Below are 27,791 nucleotides of genomic sequence, written 5' to 3' on the forward strand. Positions count from 1 at the left end.
GCATTCCAATTCATCCCAAAGGTGTTGTGTGGAGTTGAGGTCAGGGCTATGTGTAGACCACACCATCCTTGGCAAACCATGTCTTTATGGAGCTTGCTTTGTACACAGGCATGGCAACAGTTTGCAGAAGGCCCACATATGGCTGTGAGGGTCAGGTGTCCACATACTTTTGACCATAGTGTATGTTAAAGCACTTGAAATTGTTTGATTACTTTTTAGTTTTACCAGCAAATGAGATTTGTGGATCACAGCTGCACGAGCAGAGGGGGGGAGGGAGAGATAAAAAAATAAACCCTGAACAACTGCTTGGCATTCCAAAAGAAAAATATTTATTTCAACCCAAATGAAATGAAAAGACAGGCATGGAACTGCCTAGTTTCAACATTAGGCACAATTAAAATGTCAACAAGAAGAGATAAACAAGGAACAATAAAAATTTTCTGTGGTTTTCAGAATGTTGACTGTTCACCTACTTTTTCCCAAATATGATTTTCAAAAATAACCATAACACCTTCAAGAAAAAAAAAATCTTAAAAATCTTTTTTTTTTTTAACTATACCCCAGTCAATACTGAATGTCAATTTAGTAAGGTACACTTTAAATTTGGTTATTTGTGAACTGCATTCTTACATAAAATGAACTTAGCCAGTATTTGGCAAAAATAATGTTTTGCAGAAAACAAATCGAAACAATATCACAGCAGGGTATTCCCCCCCCCTCTCAAATATGCTCAACAAATCACTGATCACTAATTGACTCTGTAACTGATAGCTGAGAAACTTTACAAACATGGCACAAAAATAGTTTATAGCATTTGTTTTGGTACATTACTTGATTGTACCATTAGGACAAAATGTGTGTTTTTTTTATTTGGTTACACATCTGAATAAATTATTAACCAAAAGGTTATTTAAACAAACAAAAAATTTTCCTAGCAAGTAGCATGTTAATTTAGCAGTGTTAAGGAAACAAGAATTAAAGGGTGAAAAGGTTTTGTAATTATACAGACACATATGGTACAGATCAGGTTGGAAAGTTTATGTAGCATATGCATGCATGAAGATAGTGTATGTGTGGTGCTAATTAAATATCTTGTGTGATGACCTGCCTACTAGTTCCATGTGCTAGACTGAAGCACCATTCGGGTAGCTGCTTAGAACCTGTCCTGGAATGTTACTTTGAAATGCAACGTACAGCCCAAGGTAGTTTCAACTCAAGGTGAATTAAAAAAAAAAAAAAGCTGCCAGATTGTGGTGGATACTGTTTAATCTGGCAGCACTGAATACGATTACGACACAGATTAAATGGATTACAGCAAACAGCACCATAAATAGCCATTTCTAATTCACAAGTAAAATAAATTATTAAATATGACATTTTAATAGGCTGCACTTTTCAGTAGCCAATATCCCTAGTACAACTGAACACTGCACTTCATGAAATTACCTTTGACATTTACAGCTAAACGGGTACCTTTTCCAAAACAAGGGACAAAGTAAAAAGGCAGAAACACAAACTAAATAAAGCTAAGCAACAAAAAAGCTTAATTTTTTTTTTAAACGTGAAATCTCCAATGATAAGGCTTATTAAGTGAAAACAATAGCAACACTGAGTACAATCAAGTGAAAAATTCCTCCCAAGCTGCCAACTTCTGCTTAATGGAGTAGGACTTGGAATGGTGGAAGTTTGCCACTGGTGGTAGTTACACTTAAAGTACACTTAATTGTCTGGGTCCTAAGGCAGGACTGATGGCAAAAGGCAAAATTCGAACAAAAACAAGATGAAAAATTATTTAAAAGAACATGGGAAGACCTAAAAGATCAGCTACAAATAATGATTACCAGGGAAGAGGCAAAAAATGTATAATAAAGGGGTTTAAAAAAAAAAAAGGACAAATTGTTCACCATCTGAAAAGCAAAAGAGAGACAAGGCATCCATGATAAATGCCCATCCCCAAGAAATTGCCTTCCTGAAACAGACCTATTGGAAAAAAAAAAATGCTCCAAACAGTCTCCAACGGGCAAGGGCAAAGGTTGTTGCCCTTAGTTAATTCCACACCCATGCACTTCCAAAAGCCCCAACGAGAGACCAGAGTGTATTGAATATATATATATATATATATATATATATATATATATATATATATATATATATATATATATAGGCAGGCGTATGTGTGTGTAAAATGTGGCTTTATATGGACACTGAAGATGATGGTGGAAGTGTCTAATTGCCACAGCTATCGTCAATCACCAGGGCTGCAAAGTCTCGAGCCGTCAGAGAGCATTGCAGCCATGAGAGGCAATGAGAGAGAAAACAGTAAATGGAGTCAACGAAATGCTCAGTGACTGGATGGCCCATTGGACTGGGATGATTCACCGGAGATTTCCAGGAAGGCAGCACGCATCACTGCATACGACCGGTCACAGAGTGACGACACATCATCTGACGTCAATCCTTTTGTCTCAATTTTGGGGAGAATCTTCAGAGTAATTGTTCCTATAAGAAATTTATGAAAATCATCATTACCATTAACACAACACACCAATTTTTCACATCACCGTTCCATGAATTAGGGCCTAAAAAGAGTCCACTACCATACGTGTTCCTTTCACCCACTGATTTTCTGGCTCACAATAATGACTGAGAATAATTATTTTAAGAAAATAAATTATTTAAAGAAGATCCTCATACAGGTCCATTTGCCATGTCAAAACCTGCATTGCCATTTGACTGCCAAATTTCCACATAGCTCATCTACATGCAATAGTCTCACTACATACAGTAATACCAACCAGAATGCTAGACTGTGTTTAGTGAGCTGTCCAAGTGGATGGCAGATGGGTAGCATGTTGAATATGGTCACCCATGTTTACTGCTCAATCTAATGTCACTGTAAACTCTGATACACTATGAAAATAAAAAACAAAACAGTGGGGGAAATAATTATTCAACATGTCAACTATTTTTCAGTTAATCATATTTCCAGTGCAGCTGTTCACATGAAATTACAAGCACACATTAAGACAAAACTACACAGAAGAAAAATTATATTGCAATCCATAAAAAATTGTGCAGTAAACTTTAATAACAGAAAAAAAGTACTGAACACCGTAAGAAACCCAGCTGATTGCACTAATTAGTTCTCTTATCTGTACAAATTATAAAATCACCTGGATTAGTGCGTGTTAGTAGGTTAATACTTCCACTCTTTGAAAAAGGGGAACCTACTTCTGAATGCAAATACCCGTATCATTTGGCACCAAGCGGTCATGCAAAAAACAACTAATGATTTATTGAGGTATTTCACCCACGTGACCAAGTCATGTGATGCTGCCATTTTGGACGGCACGGCTCAAATCAGTTTGAACGCGAGGAAGGCGACAAACGAAAAACATAAAAGAAAAAAGGAGCGAGATGCAGAAAACACCTTCACTATCCAGCGACGTAGGGCATTTACAGGGCGAGCAGAAGAAGTATTTGCAAAAATTGAGGTTAGCAGGCTTAGAGAACGACGTTTACCTGCTTCCACCAGGATTGTTCACTGACGTACGGAAGTACACGAAGCCCTCGTCTTTACCTGACTTCGGCCCACATGATCTGTATACCTATGTCGTTAAAAACCCATTGCCATACACAGGTATTGATCTGAGAGCATATAAGAGTTTGGATACCTCCAAATATTTTGTGTCAGGCTGGGTAACATGCCTACATCAGCGGGTCATCCCTGGAGCCGGTGGTCGCCATCTTATTACAGCTAAGGTTTGTGTTCACATTTTCATTTACTTTCGGTCCTCAGGATAAGCAAAATGTTATTAAATGTCATTGAAATAACTTCTTAGTCTGTTGAGACATGGCCCGTTATAAATTTGCTGTTACCAGACAATGACCAAGAACTGTATTATTAGGGTCGGTGTAGTTGTAGCAGTGTATTAGCAACTAGCTGTTAGCACTAGCTAATGTCAACAACATCATAGCTGGTATGTTACTGTAGCAATGTTTACGTTCAGTCATTTGGATGACTGTTAAAACCTTTCAGTCTCAAGTTTTTCCTTTACTGGATTTACTAGTTTACTGAGCTAGCCTGCCGGCGCGCGCTAGCCTGCCGGAGCGCGCTAGCTCAGTAAACTAGTAAATCCAGTAAAGGAAAAACTTGAGACTGAAAGGTTTTAACAGTCATCCAAATGACTGAACATAAACATTGCTACAGTAACATACCAGCTACTGTTGTTGACATTAGCTAGCTTGACGTTCAAAATGGCGGACACCGGGGCATCACGTGACCCTGTGACGTCAGGTGAAATACCTCAATAGAGGCAAAGAGCTCTCTCTTAAAAGAACAGTCCACCGTATTTCCATAATGAAATATGCTCTTACCTGAATTGAGAGCAGCTGCTCCGTACCTATCCGAGCTTTGCGCGACCTCCCAGTTAGTCAGACGCAGTCCGACGCGCTGTCACTCCTGTTAGCAATGTAGCTAGGCTCAGCATGGCCAACGGTATTTTTTTGGGCTGTGCCGAAGCGCACAGAAGGTGTTAGTACGCCTGTCATTATAGTGCGGACTTTCCATAGCATAGAAAATCGCTACGTTTCAATTTTTTTAACTGAACTTGTTTCATGTCACTGGTCATATAAACCTATGTAAACAGGAAAAACGCGGAAGAGTTTGGTCGCATCTAACTACAGCCCCAAAAAAATACCGTTGGCCATGCTGAGCCTAGCTACATTGCTAACAGGAGTGACAGCGCGTCGGACTGCGTCTGACTAACTGGGAGGTCGTGCAAAGCTCAGATAGGTACGGAGCAGCTCGTCTCAATTCAGGTAAGAGCATATTTCATTATGGAAATACGGTGGACTGTTCCTTTAAGACCTTCACAATATTCTTGAGCACCATAGCAATGACACTTGTGACTGACTGATTTCTCAAATCCTAAATGTGCCTATAAAAGCACCATCATGACCATTATCTGCAAGTGGAAGAAACATCACTCAACTATCAACTGGCCACAAGAGCTCCAAGCAAGATTTGTGACTGGGCAGTCAGAATGTGAGTCAGAAGAGTCACTCGAAAATGGCTCTAGCAAGATTTGGAAGCAGTGGGTACAGTTGTCATATACCCCTTTTCCACCAAATCAGTTCCAGGGCTGGTTCGGAGCCAGTGCTGGTGCTGGTTCACAACTCGTTCAACTTGCGAGCCAGCTGAGAACCAGTTTGCTTTTCCATAGCTCACGGTGCTAAGTGGAGCCACGTCATTACGTCACTGTATACGTCAGTTATGGCGCTACGTTTACATAAACCTTGGCGCGAATATCAAAGCAAAAACAACATGGAAGAAGCAGCAGCGGCAACAACAAGAATAATAATAATAATGGATGGCTTCGCGTTTGTACAGCTGCTGCTTCTCGTCGCTTAAAAATGGCGATCTTTCGCGGTCTTGTTATTGTTGTTGGTCTTAACAACTCCGCCCCCCCGCTGATGTAAGCGGTTCTTTCCTCTGGCCCAGCAGAGAGTTGGTGCTAGCCTGGAACCGGTTTTTCTGGCCCCAGAGCCAGTTCTTTGTCAGTGGAAACAGAAAACCCGGTTCCAAACTAAGCACTGGCCCCGAACCAGCCCTGGAACTGCTTTGGTGGAAAAGGGGCAAAAGAGAAAACAATAGGCAATGCTATCCACAGACACAGTCTCCATTCTTAATCACCCCTAGATGACTCCATTACTGAAGAAAAGGCATTTTTGAAGCTTGTTTGAAGTTTCCTACGGAACATTTGGAGAAGTCTGTAATTTACTGGGAAAATTTAGTGTCCCAGAGCAGCCTGGGGAGCAGTTGGGGGGTTAGGTGCCTTGCTCAAGGGCACTTCAGACATTCCTGCTGATCCAGGGAATCGAGCCAGCAACCTTTGGGTCCCAAAGCTGCTTCTCTAACCATTAAGCCATGGCTTCCCCTTCCCCTTGAAACATAACCCTAAAATATCATACCCACAGTAAAGTTCAGCGGTAGACACGTCATGGTATGGGGTTGTTTCTCTTTTCATGGTACCAGCAGAATGCAAATTAACAAACAGAAAATGAATGGAATCATGTACTGGAAAATTCTTGAGAAGAATTGTATCCACTACAATGATGAGATGTGGGTGGACTTTCTAGTAGGACAACAATCCAAAAAACACACTGCAAAGGAGAGTTTCAATTGGTTCCATAAGAACAAAATAAAGGTGTTGGAATGATCGCCAATTGCCACATTTAAGCTCAATTAAACCAACATTTAAACCCAAATTTGTAAAATGGCTTGATCATGATTCACCATTTTATTTAAAGACTCTTTATGTAGAAGAATGAGCCAAAATCCCATCTGAACACAGAGATTAGTTTCTTCTTACAGGAAGCATCTTGACGCAGTAACTGCAAACAAAGACTTCTCTACCAAGTATTAAATAAATTTCAATACTTTTTCCTGTGCCATTCCGCTTTACTGCACATAATTTTTAATGGATTGGAATATTACAATTTCTTGTTTGTGTAGTTTGTGTAAGTAAATACCAATGTCTGCTCAATATTTTATGTGAATAGCTGCACTGGATATGTGTTTAATCGAAAAATAGATGTGTTGAATACCACTGTATAATTGTTTCCTTCCTTGGTGACATTTCATATGGCTTGATATTGTTTACCAGATCCATACAAAACCCAGAGAAACGTGTGGCAAAAAGAATTAATTAGACATGACACAAATCAACCAAAGGAGGAAGAAGTGAAGCCAGGCAGACCCACACACACACACTGTAATGAAGTCACACTACATAAGTACTTCATTGCAGCCCGTGTGCATCATTAAGCAGTTAACATTATACTTCAAAATATAAGCTGTTCTCATGGCACGTTTTATCTAAAACTTTCATCTAAAATACTTAAATGATACTTTTACCCAAGAAAACCATACAAAAAATTTAGATAGGTCACCAAGCACCTGATATTGACTCAAATAATAGACTAATTATCCCTATTGCTTAAGAATTGAGTATTGTGGTTTGGGGCAAATTAATTTGACAATTTTTTTCCCTAAAAAATTCAACAAGACTTTTGGATCCTACTGTACACAACTGAAAACTGTGTACGTTGAACAAATGCACTGAAGTTATATTGTATAAAGTCTTTCACCTGATTTGAACTCTTTCTCCTTCCGTAGATAGAAGTTGCTATAGGAGGAGAACACAATGGGAATGATGGGTGCCTGTGAGAGACAGAGAGAGAAGGTCAATATCTGAAAAATACATACAGGCGATGTTATCTTCCCAGGCTAATAATAGCCCAAGGTCAGGTCTCACAGCTGGCACTGGCAGAAACTGAACTAGAGCCCAGAGTTCCTTTGGAACCTGTTTGGGAAACATTGGCTGCTTCTTTAAAAAAAAAAAAAAAAAAAGGTTCCAAGTTAATGTACTCCAGAGGAACAGTGGCACCCCCTGGTGTTGACTACACTCAGTGTCCTCATCCCTAATACAGTATATACATCCAGAACAATCAATTTTTACAGAATATTGAGGCGTATATGGGTTACAGGGGATTACCACCAGCTATTATTGTGGAGTTCTACGCATGTAAACATGATTTAAAGAATATTTTCAAATAATTAAAACTGACAATTTACCAACACTTCTTTAGCCTAGGATATTTATTCAGTTTGAAGCAACTCATTCTGCACTGGACTATAACAGCACTGTGCCCAATACACTCGTGTTAAAGTGACCCGAGTGGACCAAAGTTAAAAATAAAGTGCATTTTCTTTCCTTGAGTTCTATTTCAGTTGCATCACGTGTTCAATGAGAGCATGGACTCTAGCTAGAACAATATTAATGCTATACTTTGCAGTGTAAACCCACGATGGCACATGGGCTATATTTCAGGCTTTGTTATACTGCAGCAGTGCATCTGGTGGTGGTTAAAATCCAAACTTTGTAAGATTTCTAACTGCCACAGATTGTAAGCAGTGAAAACCTCATTGGATTAATACACTTTACTCTGTGCAACTGAGCACAGAAATTAAAGTTGACCTCCTGCATACTGTAGGTAACCTTGTTGTACCACACCCATTATAAAATTGGCTTCACGCTTAGCGAGTGATCTAGGTTGAAGGTAACAGCAGAGATAAAATATGAACTTTAACATTACAATTTTGTTAAAGTTGTAAAATTTTTAATTGTGACCACCATTAAAAGTGGTCTCGTAATATTTTCCATAGTGCCCCCCCATAAATAAATTAAAAAACAACAACAACAACCCCCACCCCACCACACCAAGCTGCCATAAGTTCTGCCTGAATGTTTGTTTACTTTTTTTGGGGGGGGAAAATGACAACATTAAAATCTGTTTGTTTGTTTTTTTGTTCTCACCTTGAGGTTGTTTGTTTGTTTATAGAAGTTGGTGAGGACCAGACTATTATTTAGGCCCTGATAAAGAGACACACAAATGTGAGGAGGATACTACTACTAAAAGACAAAAGATATCTATAGCTAGTAAGCTAGCCACATAGATAGCAAGACAGACAGAAACTAAATCAGTGATTTAAAAGTAGTCCACCTAGAATTTCAGGTCTTCCAAAAAATGTAATTAAATTAAATAGCGAGAGAGAAATAGGAAAACAAATAATCACAATGTGGTGGATGGTGGGAACAATTTTGGGGTCCTTAAAATGGGTCACTGACCAAAAAAAGCCTGAGAATTCCTAACTAACAATTTGATCAGCACTAAACAAGCTCTGTGCTTTGTTAAATGGCAGCCACTTACCTGAGCCTGCACTGCCAGGTGGAATGCACCCTTCTTAAATGGCAAAATATCACCTTTCTGATTCCGTGTTCCTTCAGGAAATACCCACAGGCGGATCTGCAAAGATAGAGAGCTTTTTGTTTCTAAATTATGTTTTTATTTCATTTCAATTATTTTAGTTTCAGGATCCTATATTAGCATGATAATTACGTACTTTTATTGCTAGAATGGATTATATTTAAATAATAAAGAATAAAATAGATGTTAACAGCTCAACATTTGTAAAACTGGTACTATGAAAACTGTACAACTGTTTATTACATTTGTTATAAATCAATATCCATCATTCATTCTTCTAACTCAACACTTTTAAATGAGGGCATCATACTCAAGGCAACTTAAATGTTTGAACAATGAAAACATTTAAAAGATAATTCCAGGCAAAGTTGAACAACTATACGGTTTTAATTTAAAATCAGGTCCTACTTTGAACTGAATATCAGCCCATGGCTAATTTGAAGGTTAGCGAAGCATACCTTGTCATGCAGCATGATCTTGGCAGTGTCAGCCATGACACTCTTAGCATCACTAGTTTTCTTGCGGTTGATGAACACTATGCCCCCCAACCAGCACACCATGCCCACTGTTCCTGCCCACAGCAGCTCCTTCTTAGCAATAGTGGTGCAGCGATCAGGCAAAATCTCCATCAGGCCTGTGTGGGACAAAAGAACCAGAAAATAACCATCATCAAGACTTAGCTCCTGTTATGATTTGGTATTAACAAAAGTTTTGGGCAGTTAGATCACAGGTAGACAGTACAGACAAGTAGCTACTCAAGTTATTTTCACATGTCTCAATGCATTTACTTATGTCCACTTGTGACTAGATTTCAGGTGATGATATAACTTCTGAACATGGCTAGTTTTATTTAGTCATTCAAAGTTATATTCAACCTGCTAGTCTCCAACCTTTCTATTTCATGAAATATGTACATTAGGAGCACAAGTATATATGCTGAGACAAGGTGGAAGGGAAGAAGGATGGGTAACAAAGTGGAAGGAAATCTTGTTAATATCAGCATTACAATTATTCATTTCACTTTAATATGAACATCTGTTCCCCCAGCTCATTCATGCTATTATCCAATAAGCCGATCATAATGGAGCGAAACTCCATACTTAAGAGAATATGGTAATGCAGCGACCTGATTTTTGATGGCTTTTGTGACCGTACAAGGTCTGTATGAATGATGTACATGTACCACCACAAGTGCAAGGCAACATCTTTTTAAGAACTTTAAGGGTGACTGTAAGGATTTATTCTTGACCAAGAAGGCATTAATCTATTTTGTGACCTTTTGTTCAGCTAGAAACAGTATTTTGCTTAAAATTCCATTGCTATCATAAGAACATATTGCCCTGTGCTATCAAAAATAGGCTGTGCGTAAGAAATGGCCTTTGATATCTGTCTTAACATTCTGTCTGAACATTCTGCTTATTATTGCATACCATTGCGATAATGTATCGATAATGCGGATAATTTGACACACACACACACACACACACACACACACACACACACACACACACAAAGCCTTTTGTATTCTTCTGTCTTCGGTGACTTGTGAATAAAGACTGTGAAACTATTCTTAGTTTCTGTCTTGCTTCACGATTCGCCCCAGAATTCTGGGTGACACGAAGGGACCGATCTGCGAGAGGGTGATCGCTCCGGTTGGAGCAAGAGGAAGAGACAGTGAATCTCTGACCTAACAGTTTTGGGGGCTCGTCCGGGATACTCCTGATCAGGTAAGAAATCTCTTTTATTTTAAGGGACTTCCGCCTGGTTGGTAGTATCCGAAAACCCATTTATCCCCATGAAGAGTTGCCACGGGTCCGTGTGAGTTGCCACGGAATAATTAGTGTGCGCGCGTCCGTGTGAGTTACCAGGGAATAATTAGTGCTCGAGATGGTCCTTTTCACTACGTTCACACTGCAGGCTGAAGTGACTCAAATCCGATTTTTTCGCCCATATGTGACCTGTATCCGATCTTTTATTGACAATATGAACGACACAGATCCGATTTTTTCAAATCCGACCCAGGCCGTTTGGATATGTGGTCCTAATTCCGATTCCTATCTGATCTTTTCATATGCGACTTCAGTCTGAACCGCCAGGTCGCATTCATCCGACTTACACGTCATCAACAAGCCACAAACGTCACTATTCTGTGCTGAAGTAGGCGTCGAGTCTCTCAAAAAAAGTTACAACATGGCGCATGACATCAATGCGACTCCGCACCCACACGTTCCTTTGAACGGAGGTTGCAGTCACTACCCCGCAGAACGCCTGAGCCAAAACCCTTGCCCTCTTCCTTCTCAACCTCCTCCTTAACATCAGGCTATTGTGCATGTTCTGGCTCCGTCGCAACAACAACTGCATCATCGCCAGGTACTCCATGCTGGCTACTGTCATACACAGGAAACTTTATGTTACTTCCGTAAACACTGGCCATGCTCACTGCGTGTGACGTCATCGTATCCTGCAATGCGCATGCGGAACACTTTTAGGTCACTTTTCGTTCATACTGAGGATCACATACAAGTTGCATATATTTGTTAATGTGAACGACCTCACAAAAAAAATCAGATTTCACAAAAAAATCGGAATTGAGCATTAAGCCTTGCAGTGTGAATGTAGTGTTTGTGTCACCATGGGGGGAAATTGTGTTAAGGTGCCCAGACCGGACCCCGAGGAAACCCCACAGGATTGGATGAATCGCTGTGATTTAGCATTCTACACCAGTCCGTGGTTAGACAATTTGGCCGGCTGGACTGAATCCTAGCCTCAGTTTCTGACTTATCCTTGCGCAGGAACTTTTAAACCAGAGTATCTTGCCTCGGCACATAGACAAATATACGAGGGATTGGGCGACCCAGAATGGGATTATGATTATATGACTAAAGGCTATTTAGAATGGGTCAGAATGAAACCAATATGGGATGATTTTCACGGAATTAAAGAAACTAAGGAACAAAGAAAATCAGTACCACGCCCTAAGCCTGAAGATAAGGCAAAACCCGTTTCGTCTACATCTCCTGTTACTACACCACCTACAGCCTCCGCCCTACTGCCGCTGTATGAGGGATCAAATAACGTTCCTGCATCCAAACCGGTCCCAGAACTATATCTGAATTTAAGTAACCTTTCATGCCCTGCTGATAGCACTCCCAGCGTGCCTGCATCTCTTGAGACAGGTGCTAAACCTAAGAAACCCAAAGCAGGTAAAAAAACCCTCTGTAAGCTCAAATAAGCTGTTACTAAAAAAACGAGACTGACTATTCTAATACAGACGACGACTCTGATGAGGATGACGATGATGATGTGGGACCAGATAGAGGTTCCCTTCCACCGCCGCCTCCCCCTGTGAATACCGCTTGTGTATGGGTTCAGAAGGGCAGAGGGCTGAAAATCACTCCGCCTTCTGCATCAGACCTGAAAGATATTATTAAAATGTTGCCTCCGTTAGACAAGCCACTTAACTTTGTAGACATGCTCGTAAAAAATGTCACGACACTGCCAGCTGGTAGGAGCAGATTACCGTTTTATCCTTCATGTCGTCCTAGGCGACAGTTATGATGAAGCTGCATTAATAGATGCAGTGCCATGTCTAGATCCCATAAATGATGAATACGAAGTGGTTAAAACTAAGATAGAAGTAGGTGACGGCAAAACCACCACAAAGAATGAGTTTAAGTTCTGCTGGAAGGATACCAGTAAAGCTATGAGGGAATTAAAGGAACAATTGACACGTTATCTGCTCTCACGACAGCAGGCTAACCGTGATCTTTCACAGGTTACTAATTGTAAACAGGAGAAGGCTGAACTCACTTCAAAGTTTCTGACGCGTTTTAGCGAGACGTGGACTTGTCTGGGAAACATGCAATTAGATCAGCAGCAAGCCAACCCGCTCTTTACTTCGACATTTTTGAATAATTGTCGTCCTGACATACAGAAGGTTCTGAAATATCATTTAAGTGACCATAGCAATATGACAATAAGAACCCTAGGGGAAAGAATTAGAACTATGGAGGGAGATGGTATTCTGGATAGTAAGCAGGTAGCCTGCCTCTCTGTGGCCGGTGGAAACTTGTACTCACAGCCCCGTGGAGACATGAATAGACGACAAAAGAATCAGAATCCGAGCATCCGCCCGCAAGGCAGGGTACGCTCTGGAGCGTGCCACTATTGCGGCAAAGAAGGACATTGGCAACGTGAGTGTAGAAAGAAAAAGGCAGATGAAGCCAATTCGCAGCATATGTTTCCCCTTCCTCCTCCTAATCCTCAGCAGCCACCACCGGCTGCCCCTACGGCAAATCCTTTTGCGCAGCAACGCCCCACAGGCCCATATCAACCTTAGAGCTGCCTACAGAGCTGTGACCCCGTAATGCTACATTGTTCTTTCGACTCTTACCTAGCCAACGATTTGCCTATCGTAGAATTAGCTATAGATGGACAGGTGCTTCCTTTTCTAATGGACACTGGTGCTACGATGTCCTCTGTGGGAAAACCCTACGAGGGCCCTCTCTCTAACAAAACCGTTCGCTCTGTGGGAATTGATGGGGTCCCCTTCTCCTCCCCTTGCACTCCTCCATTATTGGTAGCCTGTCCCGCCGACACAGCACTTTGTACACATCATTCTTTTGTGTTTATGCCACAGTGTCCCTTTAATCTACTGGGGCGTGATCTAATGAGTCTGTTACATTTATCCATTTCGTTTCAGGGATCCAGAATGATTATTTGCACCCCCGACTTTCTGCCTCCCGCCTTGGCTCAACTCTCTTCATGTATGACTGTCCCAAATGTCTTCGCTGTTTGTACTGCTGCTGTAAACCCTGTTGTATTCTCTCCTACAGATCCTTTGAGTGCCCTCCCCTCCTCCCTCTGGGTGGAACACAAGGACGAGGTTGGCCTGGTTCACTGTGTGCCTTATGAGGCTAAGCTTAAACATGTGCATCCTGTTTATGTTAAACAGTACCCTCTCTCTGAAGCTAAGGCTCGGGGAATTGATGGCATCCTACAGTCTCTTCTCGAGCAAGGTGTGGTGAGACCGTGTACCAGCTCGTACAATACACCTGTCAATCCAGTACCTAAACCTGATGGTACCTGGCGTTTTACGCAGGATTTACGTAAGATTAATGAACTGATTGTCCCTGTTGCACCCATTGTACCTGACGTTTCCTTTGTAATGTCACAGGTTCCTGCTCATCATTGCTGTTTTTCCGTTACTGATCTCTGTCCTGCCTTTTTCAGTGTTCCTGTTGAAGAGCAGACACAGCCTTTGTTTGCCTTCACGCACAGGGGGAGACAGTATACTTGGACATGTTTGCCTCAAGGTTTCATTGACTCTCCTGCTGTTTTCTCAGCCGTAGTTCAGGACGCACTCTGTGACCTCTCCCTCCCCCAGGGCTCTGTGGTCCTGCAGTACGCAGACAATCTTCTGGTATCTGCTGAGTCACCAGAACTCTGCCAAGACGCTTCCTTACGCCTGCTCCAACATTTGGCGCACAAGGGCTTTAAGGTTTCCAGGACCAAGCTGCAATATTACATGGACACTGCTAAGTATTTGGGGTTTGAACTTTCACAAGGTTGTCGTAAGCTGTCATCTGACCAGGTGCAGGTGATTCTAGACACAAAGCGCCCTGCAACTAAACATGCACTGATGACTTTCCTGGGTCTTATCAATTACTGCAGACAATGGATCCCTGATTGCTCTTTATATGACAAGATTCTCCGTTCTGCAATCTCTCATCACGATCCACTGCAGCACCCTTTGACCTGGACTGACGCTATGGTGGACGCTTATCACTCCCTCAAAAGCACCCTTTGTTCCGCCCCGGCCCTGGGTTTACCTGATTACTCCAAGCCCTTCCATCTCTATGCCTGTGAACACCAAGGCACAGCCTCTGCGGTGTTGGCCCAGGAGCATGGGGGGGGATGCGTCCTTGTGCGTTTTTATCCAAAACATTAGACAATGTTGCTCAAGGCTTACCCGTGTGTCTAAGGGCTGTCGCCACATGTGCTCTGATGGTTTTAGATGCGGAGAAATTGGTTTTGTCTCACCCACTGATCTTGCACTCGTCACATCAAGTTAAACAGGTGTTGCAAAATTTACAGACCCAACATATGACTGCGCAGCGCCGCTCCAGATACGAAACCATTCTCTGTTCTACTAACAATCTCAAAATTCGTGCCACATCCTCTTTCGATACTGTAGGTCATGCTCTCGCACGCCTCCTTAATTCTCAGGATGACACTTTGGATGACATTGATCATGATTGTCTGTCTGAAATCGTACATACTACTAGTATCAGGTCCGATCTCTCCTCCAGCCCTCTAGGGATGGGGGAAGTACTCTTTGTTGATGGTTCTTGTTCTAAACCCTCAGACGGTGTTTTCCTCTGTGGTTACTCTGTGTGCTCACTGCCTGATATTGTGCATGAGGCATACGCTCTTCCTTTCTCCTCGGCTCAGGCAGCTGAGTTGTATGCTCTCACGTGTGCCTGTATTTTGTTTCAGGGCAAGGATGTCACAATCTACACAGACTCTCGTTACGCCTTTGGTGTGGCTCATGATTTTGGAAAGATTTGGCAGTCTCGAGGCTTCCATGCCGTAGACAGGAAGCCCATTTCTCACTCTACCTTAGTACAAAATCTCATTGATTCTTGTCATCTCCCTAGGTCACTCGCCATAGTTAAAACTAAGGTGTATGCCTCGGGAAACACATCTGAAATCATGGGTAATTCTCTTGCCGATCGCATTGCAAAACTCGTTGCTGCCTCTGGTATCATGTCTCCTGGCCTAGATCCTTCGCCGTGTAATACCGCTTGCCTCGCCAGCGCACTGATTCCTGACTTAGATCTTTTTTCTTTACAGGCTTCAGCCTCTCCAAATGACTCTATTTTGGCAGTTACAAGGCGCTTACGTTGCCCCTGATGGCCTATGGTACAGTCAGGATGGCCGCCTTTGTCTTCCATCTCATTGCCTTCCCTTCCTCGTGCGCGAATTTCACGGTGTGACACATCGCGCATGAAGGGGGTGAAGGGGGACATGAACAAACTTTTTTGTATAGCCAATTTAAACAGCTTGGTGGACTCAATTCTCGAGAGATGCCTCATCTGTGCACAAAATAATCCCTCTAAAGCAGGCGAGGAACACGAGTGTTTACCCATACCTACGTCTCCGTTCCTAGAATGGCAAATCGACTTCACACACATGCCTCCCCGCGGGCCGTTTAAATATCTCCTGGTGACTGTGGACAAATTCTCTAAATGGGTAGAAGCCTTTCCCTGTTCTCGAGAGAACATGAAGGTAGTTACTCGTATTCTGGCAAAAGAAATAATACCTCGTTATGGGGCTCCAGACGCCATAGACTCAGACAAGGGTACCCCTTTTACCTCGAAAGTCACACAAAACCTTTGCAAGTATCTCTCACTAAACTGGCATTTTCACATTCCACATCACCCTCAATCATCTGGTATCGTAGAACGTACTAATCGAACACTGAAAGACAAACTAACTAAGGCCATGCAGGCCACAGGTTCAAAAAATTGGGTAGACTTATTGCCAGCCACTCTGGCTGAAATTCGTATGACACCAAGACCTAGCCTAGTGGGATACTCCCCCTACGAAATTATTTTTGGAAGACCTTTCCCTCTCCCCTGGAAGAGGGGAACACCGGCTCTGGGTACCTCTGATTTGAAAACACATATGGATGAGTATTCTGCAGCCCTTATAGATAGGTTGCATAAAATTTGTACTAAGGTCAATAGTACAATATCGTCTCCACCAGCAGCACCCACACACCCCTTTCACATGGGAGACAAGGTGCTGGTGCAACTTTTTAAACGATTTGGACAATTGGGAGAACCTAGATATGGTGGGCCTGCAGAAATAGTCGCCATTACTCGTACTGCTGTTCTAACTGACCTTTTTCCACAGTGGATCCATGCCATGCGATTGAAGAAGGCCCCATAACAAAGCTGTGTTACAATGACAAGTTTGCTATTAACGTTTTCTCTGTGTCCCTCTCTAGTCTCTCTCCTCTCTAAACTCTGTACAGGGACTAAGTAGGGGCTGAGGATCTTCAGATCACTTCCTGCAAGAAGCCGTGAACAAAGAGGGGAAGGGATCTCGCACCCCCGTCTGGGACCAATCATCCTCACTACAACCATGAAAATCCTCATCACGAGCTTCGCGGCCACTCTACTGCTGCTCGGAGCAGGGTTACCCACTCGAGCTGGCCCTCGAGACAACATCTTTTGGCAATTCGCTAACTGGACTGCAAGAGCGCACACGAATGAAAGTTGTTACGTCTGCCATCTGATGCCGCCTTCTACTATTATTACACGTCTACCTTTGCCTCTATGCTCTGAAGCTCTGTATTATGCGTGGGGCCCAAGGGGCCAACCTTTCAATTTTTGGGGCCCCTTCTGTAATTTCTCCATGAGCCCCTCTTTGTTACAATATTTAAACCAGACCTCCTCAGTCTCTAGCACGGAAACCCCTGCCATTGTCTTACAGGACCCTGTTCTCACTACTCTGCAGGTCGATATGCCCTCTAATTTCATTTTCCCTCACTGTTTTAGAACAAATTACTCTGAAGGAAGTAGCGTGTGTTTGGGACAAATTCCTAATTCTCAATGTAATCACATATATGATCAGAATTCCACCACCTCTCCATGTCCTCGCTGGGTCCCAAATTCATGCCAATGTAACCCTCCGCTAACTAATTGCACACGCAACAGCATCGGGTATGTCAATAATACGTGTAGGGCTCATCCTGCTTGTGTTCCGCCGTACCCTAATAATTATCCTGGTGTTAAATTAGCATTAAACTGGTACTGGTACTGCGGTAATAGATCTGACCTCTTTGTTTCGTTTCCCACCAATTGGTCAGGCGTTTGTGCTCCCATACAACTCAAGAGCGCTATCACTGCTCTCCATCCCCGCTCTGCTCATCGCCAGAAACGAGATGTCTATGGTACTTTCCCACCCCCGGCACATCAGCTTACTTCTAAATGGCACAGTTTCTGGACGTCGCTGTTTCCTCAGTTTGGCGTATCTGATCTGTGGACGGAAGTAGAAATAACACATTATCACTTAGCCAGCTTTGTTAATGAAACCACTAGAGCTGTAGCCGGTGTTAGGACTGAATTAACTGCCCTGCGTCTAATGACTACTCAAAATCGTATGGCCCTTGATATTTTGTTGGCAGATAAGGGGGGTGTTTGTGCTATGGTCGGAAAAAGCTGTTGCACCTTTGTCCCTGCTAATGACAGCCCAGATGGCGAAATAGGTGCAGCCGTACATCAAATGAAACAGATCGCTCAACAACTGGAGCATGAAGACTCAGCTGGGTGGATATGGTTCTCTAAACTGTTTAGGAAATGGACTGCAACTTTATCTATGTGTGTACCAGTGATTGTGGTTTTCCTTTTGTTTCTTCTTTTTGGACCCTGCATTTTTAGATGCTTGGTGGATAAGATACATAATATGATGAATGCTTTTACCTATACCCCTCCACGCAGGGAAAACCCCAATGTACATTATCCTGCCGTTACACAGAATACTGGGGTGTGATACTAGTCGTAATCTACAACCCCGATTCCAAAAAAGTTGGGACAAAGTACAAATTGTAAATAAAAATGGAATGCAATGATGTGGAAGTTTCAAAATTCCATATTTTATTCAGAATAGAACATAGATGACATATCAAATGTTTAAACTGAGAAAATGTATCATTTAAAGAGAAAAATTAGGTGATTTTAAATTTCATGACAGCATCTCAAAAAAGTTGGGACAAGGCTACGTTTACCACTGTGAGACATCTCCTTTTCTCTTTACAACAGTCTGTAAATGTCTAGGGACTGAGGAGACAAGTTGCTCAAGTTTAAGGATAGGAATGTTAACCCATTCTTGTTTTATGTAGGATTCTAGTTGCTCAACTGTCTTGGGTCTTTTTTTGTTGTATCTTCCGTTTTATGACGTGCCAAATGTTTTCTATGGGTGAAAGAGCTGGACTGCAGGCTGACCAGTTCAGTACCTGGACCCTTCTTCTACGCAGCCATGATGCTGTAATTGATGCAGTGTGTGTGTTACGACTTCGTTTGTTTCTTTTTCTGTTTGTGTATGCAGGCCTGCTATTTTGTGTTTTGTTATGTGTGTGTTGTGCTTTGTCTCCCCCTTCAGGTTCTACTTACCATTTTCCTTACAGATCAGCGCACCTGGATCCAGTTTTCCACTTATCTCCGTTTATCCAGCAACCAGTCCCCTTCCAATTGCCAGCACTATTTAAGTCCCCATGTTTCTTTGTTCATTGCGTTTTTGGCTAGGGTGGTGGCAGCGCCCTTGTTTGTGGTTTGTTTTTGGTTGTCTTGTGTTAGGTTTAGAAATTTTTAGTTATGTTGTATCCTTTTGATGTGTTATGATTCTTTTTCTGACCAGTCGTTATTTTTGCCTTACTTTAGTTTAGTTGTGTATATTGTTATTTTTGGCTTATCTTGTTTTAAGCTCCTGGGGGGGGCGTTGGGTGAGGTTTACGTAGATCTGCCCCGGGGTGTACATTTTTTGGCACACATTAGTTTTTCTGTTAGCCACATTGCCCTATGTTTGGTGTTGGTCGAATGGTGATACCATCCCCTATTTTGTAATTTGAGGAGTTTTTGTGAGCTCCTGTTATTGGTGGTGGTTTTTTTGGTTGTTTTTTTTTCTTTTGATTTGGTGACGCCATTTAGATTTGTAAACCCTTCGTTTTCCCCCTATGGTTGCTTTTGTTGGTGTAGCATTAATAAAATTTAATCTGCACCTTAAAACTGTTTGTGTGAGTCTGTTTTTCTCACTTAAGTCTGTTGTATAAATGTTGGCGCTCTGGTCCTTTGGACCCTAGGGGGTGCCGTAACAGTGTGGTTTGGCATTGTCATGTTGGAAAATGCAAAGTCTTTCCTGAAAGAGACGTCGTGTGAATGGGAGCATATGTTGCTCTAGAACCTGGATATACCTTTCAGCATTGATGGTGTCTTTCCAGATGTGTAAGCTGCCCATGCCACATGCACTAATGCAACCCCATACCATCAGAGATGCAGGCTTCTGAACTGACCGCTGATAACAACTTGGGTCATTCTTCTCCTCTTTAGTCCGAATGACACGGCGTCCCTGATTTCCATAAAGAACTTCAAATTTTGATTTGTCTGACCACAGGACAGTTTTCCACTTTGCCACAGTCCATTTTAAATGAGCCTTGGCCCAGAGAAGACGTCTGCGCTTCTGGATCATGTTTAGATAAGGCTTCTTCTTTGAACTATAGAGTTTTAGCTGGCTACAGCGGATGGCACGGTGAATTGTGTTCACAGATAATGTTCTCTGGAAATATTCCTGAGCCCATTTTGTGATTTCCAATACAGAAGCATGCCTGTATGTGATGCACTGCCATCTAAGGGCCCGAAGATCATGGGCACCCAGTATGGTTTTCCGGCCTTGACCCTTACGCACAGAGATTCTTCCAGATTCTCTGAATCTTTTGCACTGAATATTGCACTGAATCTTTTTCTCTGAATATTATGCACTGTAGATGATATGTTCAAACTCTTTGCAATTTTACACTGTCGAACGCCTTTCTGATATTGCTCCACTATTTGTCGGCGCAGAATTAGGGGGATTGGTGATCCTCTTCCCATCTTTACTTCTGAGAGCCGCTGCCACTCCAAGATGCTCTTTTTATACCCAGTCATGTTAATGACCTATTGCCAATTGACCTAATGAGTTGCAATTTGGTCCTCCAGCTGTTCCTTTTTTGTACCTTTAACTTTTCCAGTCTCTTATTGCCCCGTCCCAACTTTTTTGAGATGTGTTGCTGTCATGAAATTTCAAATAAGCCAATATTTGGCATGACATTTCAAAATGTCTCACTTTCGACATTTGATATGTTGTCTATGTTCTATTGTGAATACAATATCAGTTTTTGAGATTTGTAAATTATTGCATTCCATTTTTATTTACAATTTGTACTTTGTCCCAACTTTTTTTGGAATCGGGGTTGTAGTATCAAAGAGGGGAATTGTAAGGATTTATTCTTGAGCAAGAAGGCATTTATCTATTTTGTGACCTTTTGTTCAGCTAGAAACAGTATTTTGCTTAAAATTCCATTGCTATCATAAGAACATTTTGCCCTGTGCTATCAAGAATAGGCTGTGCGTAAGAAATGGGCTTTGATATCTGTCTGAACATTCTGTCTGAACATTCTGCTTATTATTGCATACCATTGTGATAATGTATCGATAATGCGGATAATTTGACACACACACAAAAAAAAGCCTTCTGTATTCTTTTGTCTTCGGTGACTTGTGAATAAAGACTGTGAAACTATTCTTAGTTCCTGTCTTGCTTCGCGATTCGCCCCAGAATTCTGGGTGACACGAAGGGACCGATCTGCGAGAGGGTGATCGTTACGGTTGGAGCAAGAGGAAGAGACGGTGAATCTCTGCCCTAACAGTGACACTAAATATCATTATAGATAATTTATACATGGCCCTCTAAATAACTAAAATAACTAACAAAAAAAAAATTAAAAAAAATCTAAAAAAGAAAAACTTACAATTTACAAATTAGAATTCATGAAACCTTTTAGCTAAGAAAAAATTGTTACAAATTTCAACTTGGATTTCTTGACGGCCGCACCAAAAGAGGCTAGCGAGTTACACTCTAACGTCTCTTGGTAAAGCATTCCAGAGCTTTGCACCACTGAAACTGAATGTTCTTTCACCAAAAGAATGTTGTATTTTTGGCAACTGCAGGTTGCTTTGTGAAAACCTTGTATTTTTAGAGTGAATCTCTCAAACACTTGACCACTGGACAACGAAATTTGTATCTTTATGCAAATAAAATGATACAATCCTTTGGAATCCTGGTTCGATGAATTTTTTATCCAGTGTTTATTTTTATTTTGCTTTTTAAAAAATTAATGTGAAATTATTTACTAACCCATTTTACAGAAAACATTGACGAATTTTTCTTTTTTCATAGCAGGCAACACATCTTTGCAGTGTATGCTTTTTTACCTGAATGATTTCTTACGCGGGGCAGCACGGTGGTGTAGTGGTTAGCGCTGTCACCTCACAGCAAGAAGGTCCGGGTTCAAGCCCCGGGGCCGGCGAGGGCCTTTCTGTGCGGAGTTTGCATGTTCTCCCCGTGTCCGCGTGGGTTTCCTCCGGGTGCTCCGGTTTCCCCCACAGTCCAAAGACATGCAGGTTAGGTTAACTGGTGATTCTAAATTGACCGTAGGTGTGAATGAGAGTGTGAATGGTTGTCTGTGTCTATGTGTCAGCCCTGTGATGACCTGGCGACTTGTCCAGGGTGTACCCCGCCTTTCACCCGTAGTCAGCTGAGATAGGCTCCAGCTTGCCTGCGACCCTGTAGAACAGGATAAAGCAGCTAGAGATAATGAGATGAGATGAGATTTCTTACGCTGCACACTGGTGTAAACAATTATTGTATAGTTCAATTATGAGCATCTTTCCTTAGTTTTAGATCATTTAAAACAACCAAAGATCAATATCAGTTAGTTCTTATGTCCGATAATATTCGACCGTGACTATATAGCAATGATGTAAAGTGAAAGCACTGGTTACCACTGTCCACCAGGCACCCAGCAGTGTCACACCACGATAAATGTGTTGTTTCTGGAGCATGGCACGCAGTGTCAAAGACAGGAATAAATACGTATTTGTAACTGCAATGCGCATTTCATTATTGGTATCCCTATCACAAGACAATGCAGCAATTTACTGATGCGATATACATAGAGAATATTACACAGTGGTGCGACGTTATGAAGTATATCTTCAAGTGGTGAACATATTTCACAAGTGAGCACAGTGAACTAGTGAAATATTTTTCAACACGAGAAGATAAACTTCATTTCTTCATGCCACGGTGTAGTATTCTTATCTTGACACATCCACACACAAAAAATATGCAAGTTAATCAAAAGAATTTTAATTCTGAACTGGTTTGCCATTTTCACAACACGCGTCAAGTCAATGGGGAAACCGCTAGAAGGGACGTCACCGATATCCTCACGAGTGAAGATATTGGAAAACATGGTACTCAGGTCCGGGATGTATTTTGTATGAAAAATACGAGTTTTTCAACACGAGAAGATAAACTTCATATCTTCAAGCCAACATGTAATCATTTTCTTATTATATAGACACATCCACAAACAAAAACCATGCAAGCTGAAAACAATTCGTCAATATCCTCACAAGATCTTGGAAAATATTTTACTCAATGTCCTGGATGTATTTCCCTGAATCTTTTCACAAGATTATGTACTGGAGATTTTGAAAGACCTAAAATCTTAATTTATATTTACAAAATGCAATTAAGTTTGGTGAGTAAAACTATTGATACCATAGACATTCTACAAAGAACAGAAGAGTCAGCTATGACAACACAACAGAACACAGTTTAGGAGAAAAGGGAACATGACAGAACAGAATATGACAAAATACATATACATATTCTGTATATAACTGGATTCTACTCTATTCTGTCAAATTCCCCTATTCTCTCCCATAATATACTCTTCTCTTACCATAACTGTCTACCCTACTCGATACAGAATATGTATAGTACTTTGTTGTACTCCGTTCCATACCACCAAAATGCCTTCTACTCTATTCCCATCTGTTCCTTTCTATTCTATACAATCATAATACATTCTATTTGATTTTGACACACTCCTCTCTCCCAACGTATTCCACTATATTGTCACAACTGTCCACTCGATACAGAATATATATCGTATGTCTATGGTATTTTGATGTGTTCTGTATGGTCATCGTGTGTTCAGTTCTGTTCAGTGATTATTCTATTGTATTGTCATTTGATTCTATACAGAATATGTATTTTGTCAGTCTATTTTATACCTTCATAATGCCTTTTATTCTGTTCTATTTGGTCATATTCCACCCTTTTTTTCCTATAATGTATTCTGTTTTATTGTCATAATTGTCTATTCTATATGTGTATAGTATTTTGTCACATTCTATTCTGTATCTTCATAATACTTTCTATTCTGTCATATTCCCTTCTTTATTTTAATTTATTCTGTTGTATTGTCATAACCGTCTATTCTATAAACTAAATATGTATAGTATTTTGTCAGTTTTTTTCTAAGTCTTCAAAATGCTTTCTATTCTGTTATATTACCTCATATTCTCTTATAATGTATTCTATTATACTATCCTAATTGTCTATCCTATTCTATCCTATTTTGTCACGCTCTCCGTTTTGTGACGATGCATTCTTTTCTCCATGTTCTTTCTGAATGCATACCATCTTCCATCCATCCATTATCTGTAGCTGCTTATCCTGTTCTACAGGGTCGCAGGCAAGCTGGAGCCTATCCCAGCTGACTACGGGCGAGAGGCGGGGTACACCCTGGACAAGTTGCCAGGTCATCGCACGGCTGACACAGACGGAGACAAACAACCAGTCACACTCACATTCACACCTACGGTCAATTTACAGCCACCAATTAACCTAACCTGCATGTCTTTGGACTGTGGGGGAAACTGGAGCACCCGGAGGAAACCCACACAGACACAGGGAGAACATGCAAATTCCACACAAAAGTCCTGGGGTTCTGGGTTTGAGCCCAGCCGGCCGCTGGGCTCGAACCCAGGACCTTCTTGCTGTGAGGAGACAGTGCTAACCACTACACCATCATGCCACCCTGTATGCTATCTTGTCATATTCTATTCTCTTCTAAATTATCCTATTCTATTCCCCATTTCTATCCATAATGCATTATACTGTCATTCCTAGTCCTGGACAGGACTTTAAACTGCAACCAGTGGGGAGTCTCAGGTCCAGGAGGACTTGAGTATTGGGGAAAGTGGAGTTACCCCCTTAATTACCATTGCTCCCAGGTCCACTCTGACCCGGAGTGGTAGCACCTGCCCTGGGTTCCTGCTATGGGGTAAATAGTACATCACCAAAGAGGCACTGGCAGCAGAGCATTTTTCAGTGCAATGTAGCAGATGAACCCAACAGAGTCAATGGCACACCACCAGATGGCATGCGGAAGAGCTACTCAATTGGCCAACAGATGGCATCACTTGGCAAGTCAGTGGTCACTGCGGGGCAACTTCCATAACAGTCAGGTCTGTGGCACTTTTGTGCACCACTTGGCATCAGGTCTGGTGGTCCAGAGAGACAACAATGGGGGCACGACATTGTTGGTCTTACCTTACTGTGCAATCCGCTTCATTAGGAAAGGAGAATAAGTCTGGTGCCCTCTGGTGTGGGCCTCGCAGCCTATCTGTGTTTCTGTGCATCCTAATAAAACAGTCATCATCGCAAGCGATGGACAGCCAACATTTAGGGAGAGCAGTGCCTGTCCTGGAAAGGGAATACCCTAGAAATGGTGGGGTAAAGAAAGCTTACCCAGCCCTTAACTGGCTGGCTCACCGTGGCCAGTGGGTCTTCATAATGGCGGTAGAAAAACATAGAATATAAAATTCATAGCTGGGACTTGGAACGTCCGCATCATGTTGGACAATGATAAGAGACCTGAGCATACAGCTCTGTTCGCAAAGGAACTAGATCACTACAACATCAACATTGCTGCACTCCAAGAGACAAGGCTTGAAGGCCAAGTACAAGAGAACAAATACACCTTCTGGAGTGGGAATACAGACAGAAGAAAAAAAAACGCAGGAGTTGCTTTTGCCATTTCAAATAAGATAGCGAGCAAACCACCATCACTACCAGTGGGAGTATCTGAGTGAATCATAAATTTACGTGTAGCCACAGGGAATGAATGATCGCTACCTAAACCTGATCAATGTGCATGCACCTACCATGACCTATCCTGATGAAGAAAATGAAGCCTTCTACCATGAATTGGCAGATGTGGTAGACAGGGTACCTCAAGTAAAGAAGCTTCTGGTCCTGGGAGATTTCATTGCAAGAGTAGGTAATGATCATGTAACATATGAAGGTACTATTGGGAAATAGGAACACCAAGAGTGAACTCATGCTCAACTTTTGTACTAACTGAACTATGCATCACTAATACCTACTTTCACCAACCAGTCAAAAATTACTTCACCTGGTGCCACCCAAGATCTAAAATCTTACATCTCCTTGATTGTCATGACTTGCAGATTCAACATGAAAAATATTCTGTCAACAAAGGTAATGCAAGGAGCTGAATGCTCAACAGACCTCTACAGTGGTGCTTGAAAGTTAGTGAACCCTTTAGAATTTTCTATATATTTCTGCATAAATATGATCTAAAACAACATCAGATTTTCACACAAGTCCCAAAAGTAGATAACAAGAACCCAGTTGAACAAATGAGACAAAAATATTATACTTGGTCATTTATTTATTGAGGAAAATACATTATTACATATCTGTGAGCGGCAAAAGTATGCGAACCTTTGCTTTCAGTATCTGGTGTGACCCCCTTGTGCAGCAATAACTGCAACTAAACGTTTCCGGTAACTGTTGATCAGTCCTGCACACCAGCTTGGAGGAATTTTAGCCCATTCCTCTGTACATCCCAAGTCTGGGATGTTGGTGGGTTTCCTCACATGAACTGCTCGCTTCAGGTCCTTCCACAACATTTCGATTGGATTAAGGTCAGGACTTTGATTTGGCCATTCCAAAACATTAACTTTATTCTTCTTTAACCATTCTTTGGTAGAACAACTTGTGTGCTTAGGGTCATTATCTTGCTGCATGACCCACCTTCTCTTGAGATTCAGTTCATGGACAGATGTCCTGACATTTTCCTTTAGAATTCACTGGTATAATTCAGAATTCATTGTTCCATCAATGATGGCAAGCCATCCTGGCCCAGATGCAGCAAAACAGGCCCAAGCCATGATACTACCACCACCATGTTTCACAGATGGGATAAGGTTCTTATGCTGGAATGCAGTGTTTTCCTTTCTCCAAACATAGTGTTTCTTATTTTAACTAAAAAATTCTATTTTGGTCTCATCCGTCCACAAAACATTTTTCCAATAACCTGGCTTGTCCACGTGATCTTTAGCAAACTGCAGATGAGCAGCAATGTTCTTTTTGGAGAGCAGTGGCTTTCTCCTTGCAATCCTGCCATGCACACCATTATTGTTCAGTGTTCTTCTGACGGCGGACTCATGAACATTAGCCAAAGTGAGAGAGGCCTTCAGATGTTTAGAAGTTACCCTGGGGTCCTTTGTGACCTCGCTGACTATTACACGCCTTGCTCTTGGAGTGATCTTTGTTGGTCGACCACTCCTGGGGAGGGTAACAATGGTCTTGAATTTCTTCCATTTGTACACAATCTGTCTGACTGTGGATTGGTGGAGTCCAAACTCTTTAGAGATGGTTTTGTAACCTTTTCCAGTCTGATGAGCATCAACAATGCTTTTTCTGAGGTCCTCAGAAATCTCCTTTAGTCATGCCATGATACACTTCCACAAACGTGTTGTGAAGATCAGACTTTGATAGAATCCCTGTTCTTTAAATAAAACAGGGTGCCCACTCACACCTGATTGTCATCCCATTGATTGAAAAGATCTGACTCAAATTTCACCTTCAAATTAACTGCTAAACCTAGAGTTTCACATACTTTTGCCGCTCACAGATATGCAATATTGGATCATTTTCCTCAATAAATAAATGACCAAGTATAATATTTTTGTCTCATTTTTTTAACTGGGTTCTCTTTATCTAGTTTTAGGACTTGTGTGAAAATCTGATGTTGTTTCAGGTCATATTTATGCAGAAATACAGAAAATTCTAAAGGGTTCACAAACTTTCAAACACCATTGTATTTCCTAGATGCAAGAGAGCAGCCTCCACAACAAATAAGAAACTAGACATAGACAAGTTGAAGAATGATGACACTGTGCAAACTCAAAATAACCATTACAACCGCTCTACAGGAAAACGCCCCAATCAAGAAGACAGAAACCATTGAG

At 41.6% G+C, this 27,791-nt stretch overlaps 1 protein-coding gene across 3 annotated transcripts in view; it reads right to left on the minus strand.

Moving 5' to 3' along the window:
- Nucleotides 1-332: 332 nt before the first annotated feature.
- The window catches only part of agpat2 (1-acylglycerol-3-phosphate O-acyltransferase 2 (lysophosphatidic acid acyltransferase, beta)), a 188,184-nt gene continuing 160,725 nt past the window's right edge, over nt 333-27,791 (minus strand). Inside the window, exons 4-8 of one of the 3 annotated variants that reach the window (XM_060935730.1) lie at nt 9,291-9,466; nt 8,776-8,871; nt 8,382-8,438; nt 7,153-7,225; nt 333-2,499 (exon numbers count right to left, since the gene is read on the minus strand). In XM_060935730.1, coding sequence (XP_060791713.1) covers nt 2,342-2,499; nt 7,153-7,225; nt 8,382-8,438; nt 8,776-8,871; nt 9,291-9,466 — 560 coding nt within the window. In that variant the 3' untranslated portion in view covers nt 333-2,341. The remainder of the gene's footprint in view (nt 2,500-7,152; nt 7,226-8,381; nt 8,439-8,775; nt 8,872-9,290; nt 9,467-27,791) is intronic. The other 2 variants (XM_060935727.1, XM_060935728.1) reach the window with 2 other exon arrangements.

The sequence above is a fragment of the Neoarius graeffei genome, chromosome 12 (genome assembly GCF_027579695.1).
Source record: "Neoarius graeffei isolate fNeoGra1 chromosome 12, fNeoGra1.pri, whole genome shotgun sequence".
In the NCBI taxonomy this organism is placed as follows: Eukaryota; Metazoa; Chordata; class Actinopteri; order Siluriformes; family Ariidae; genus Neoarius; species Neoarius graeffei.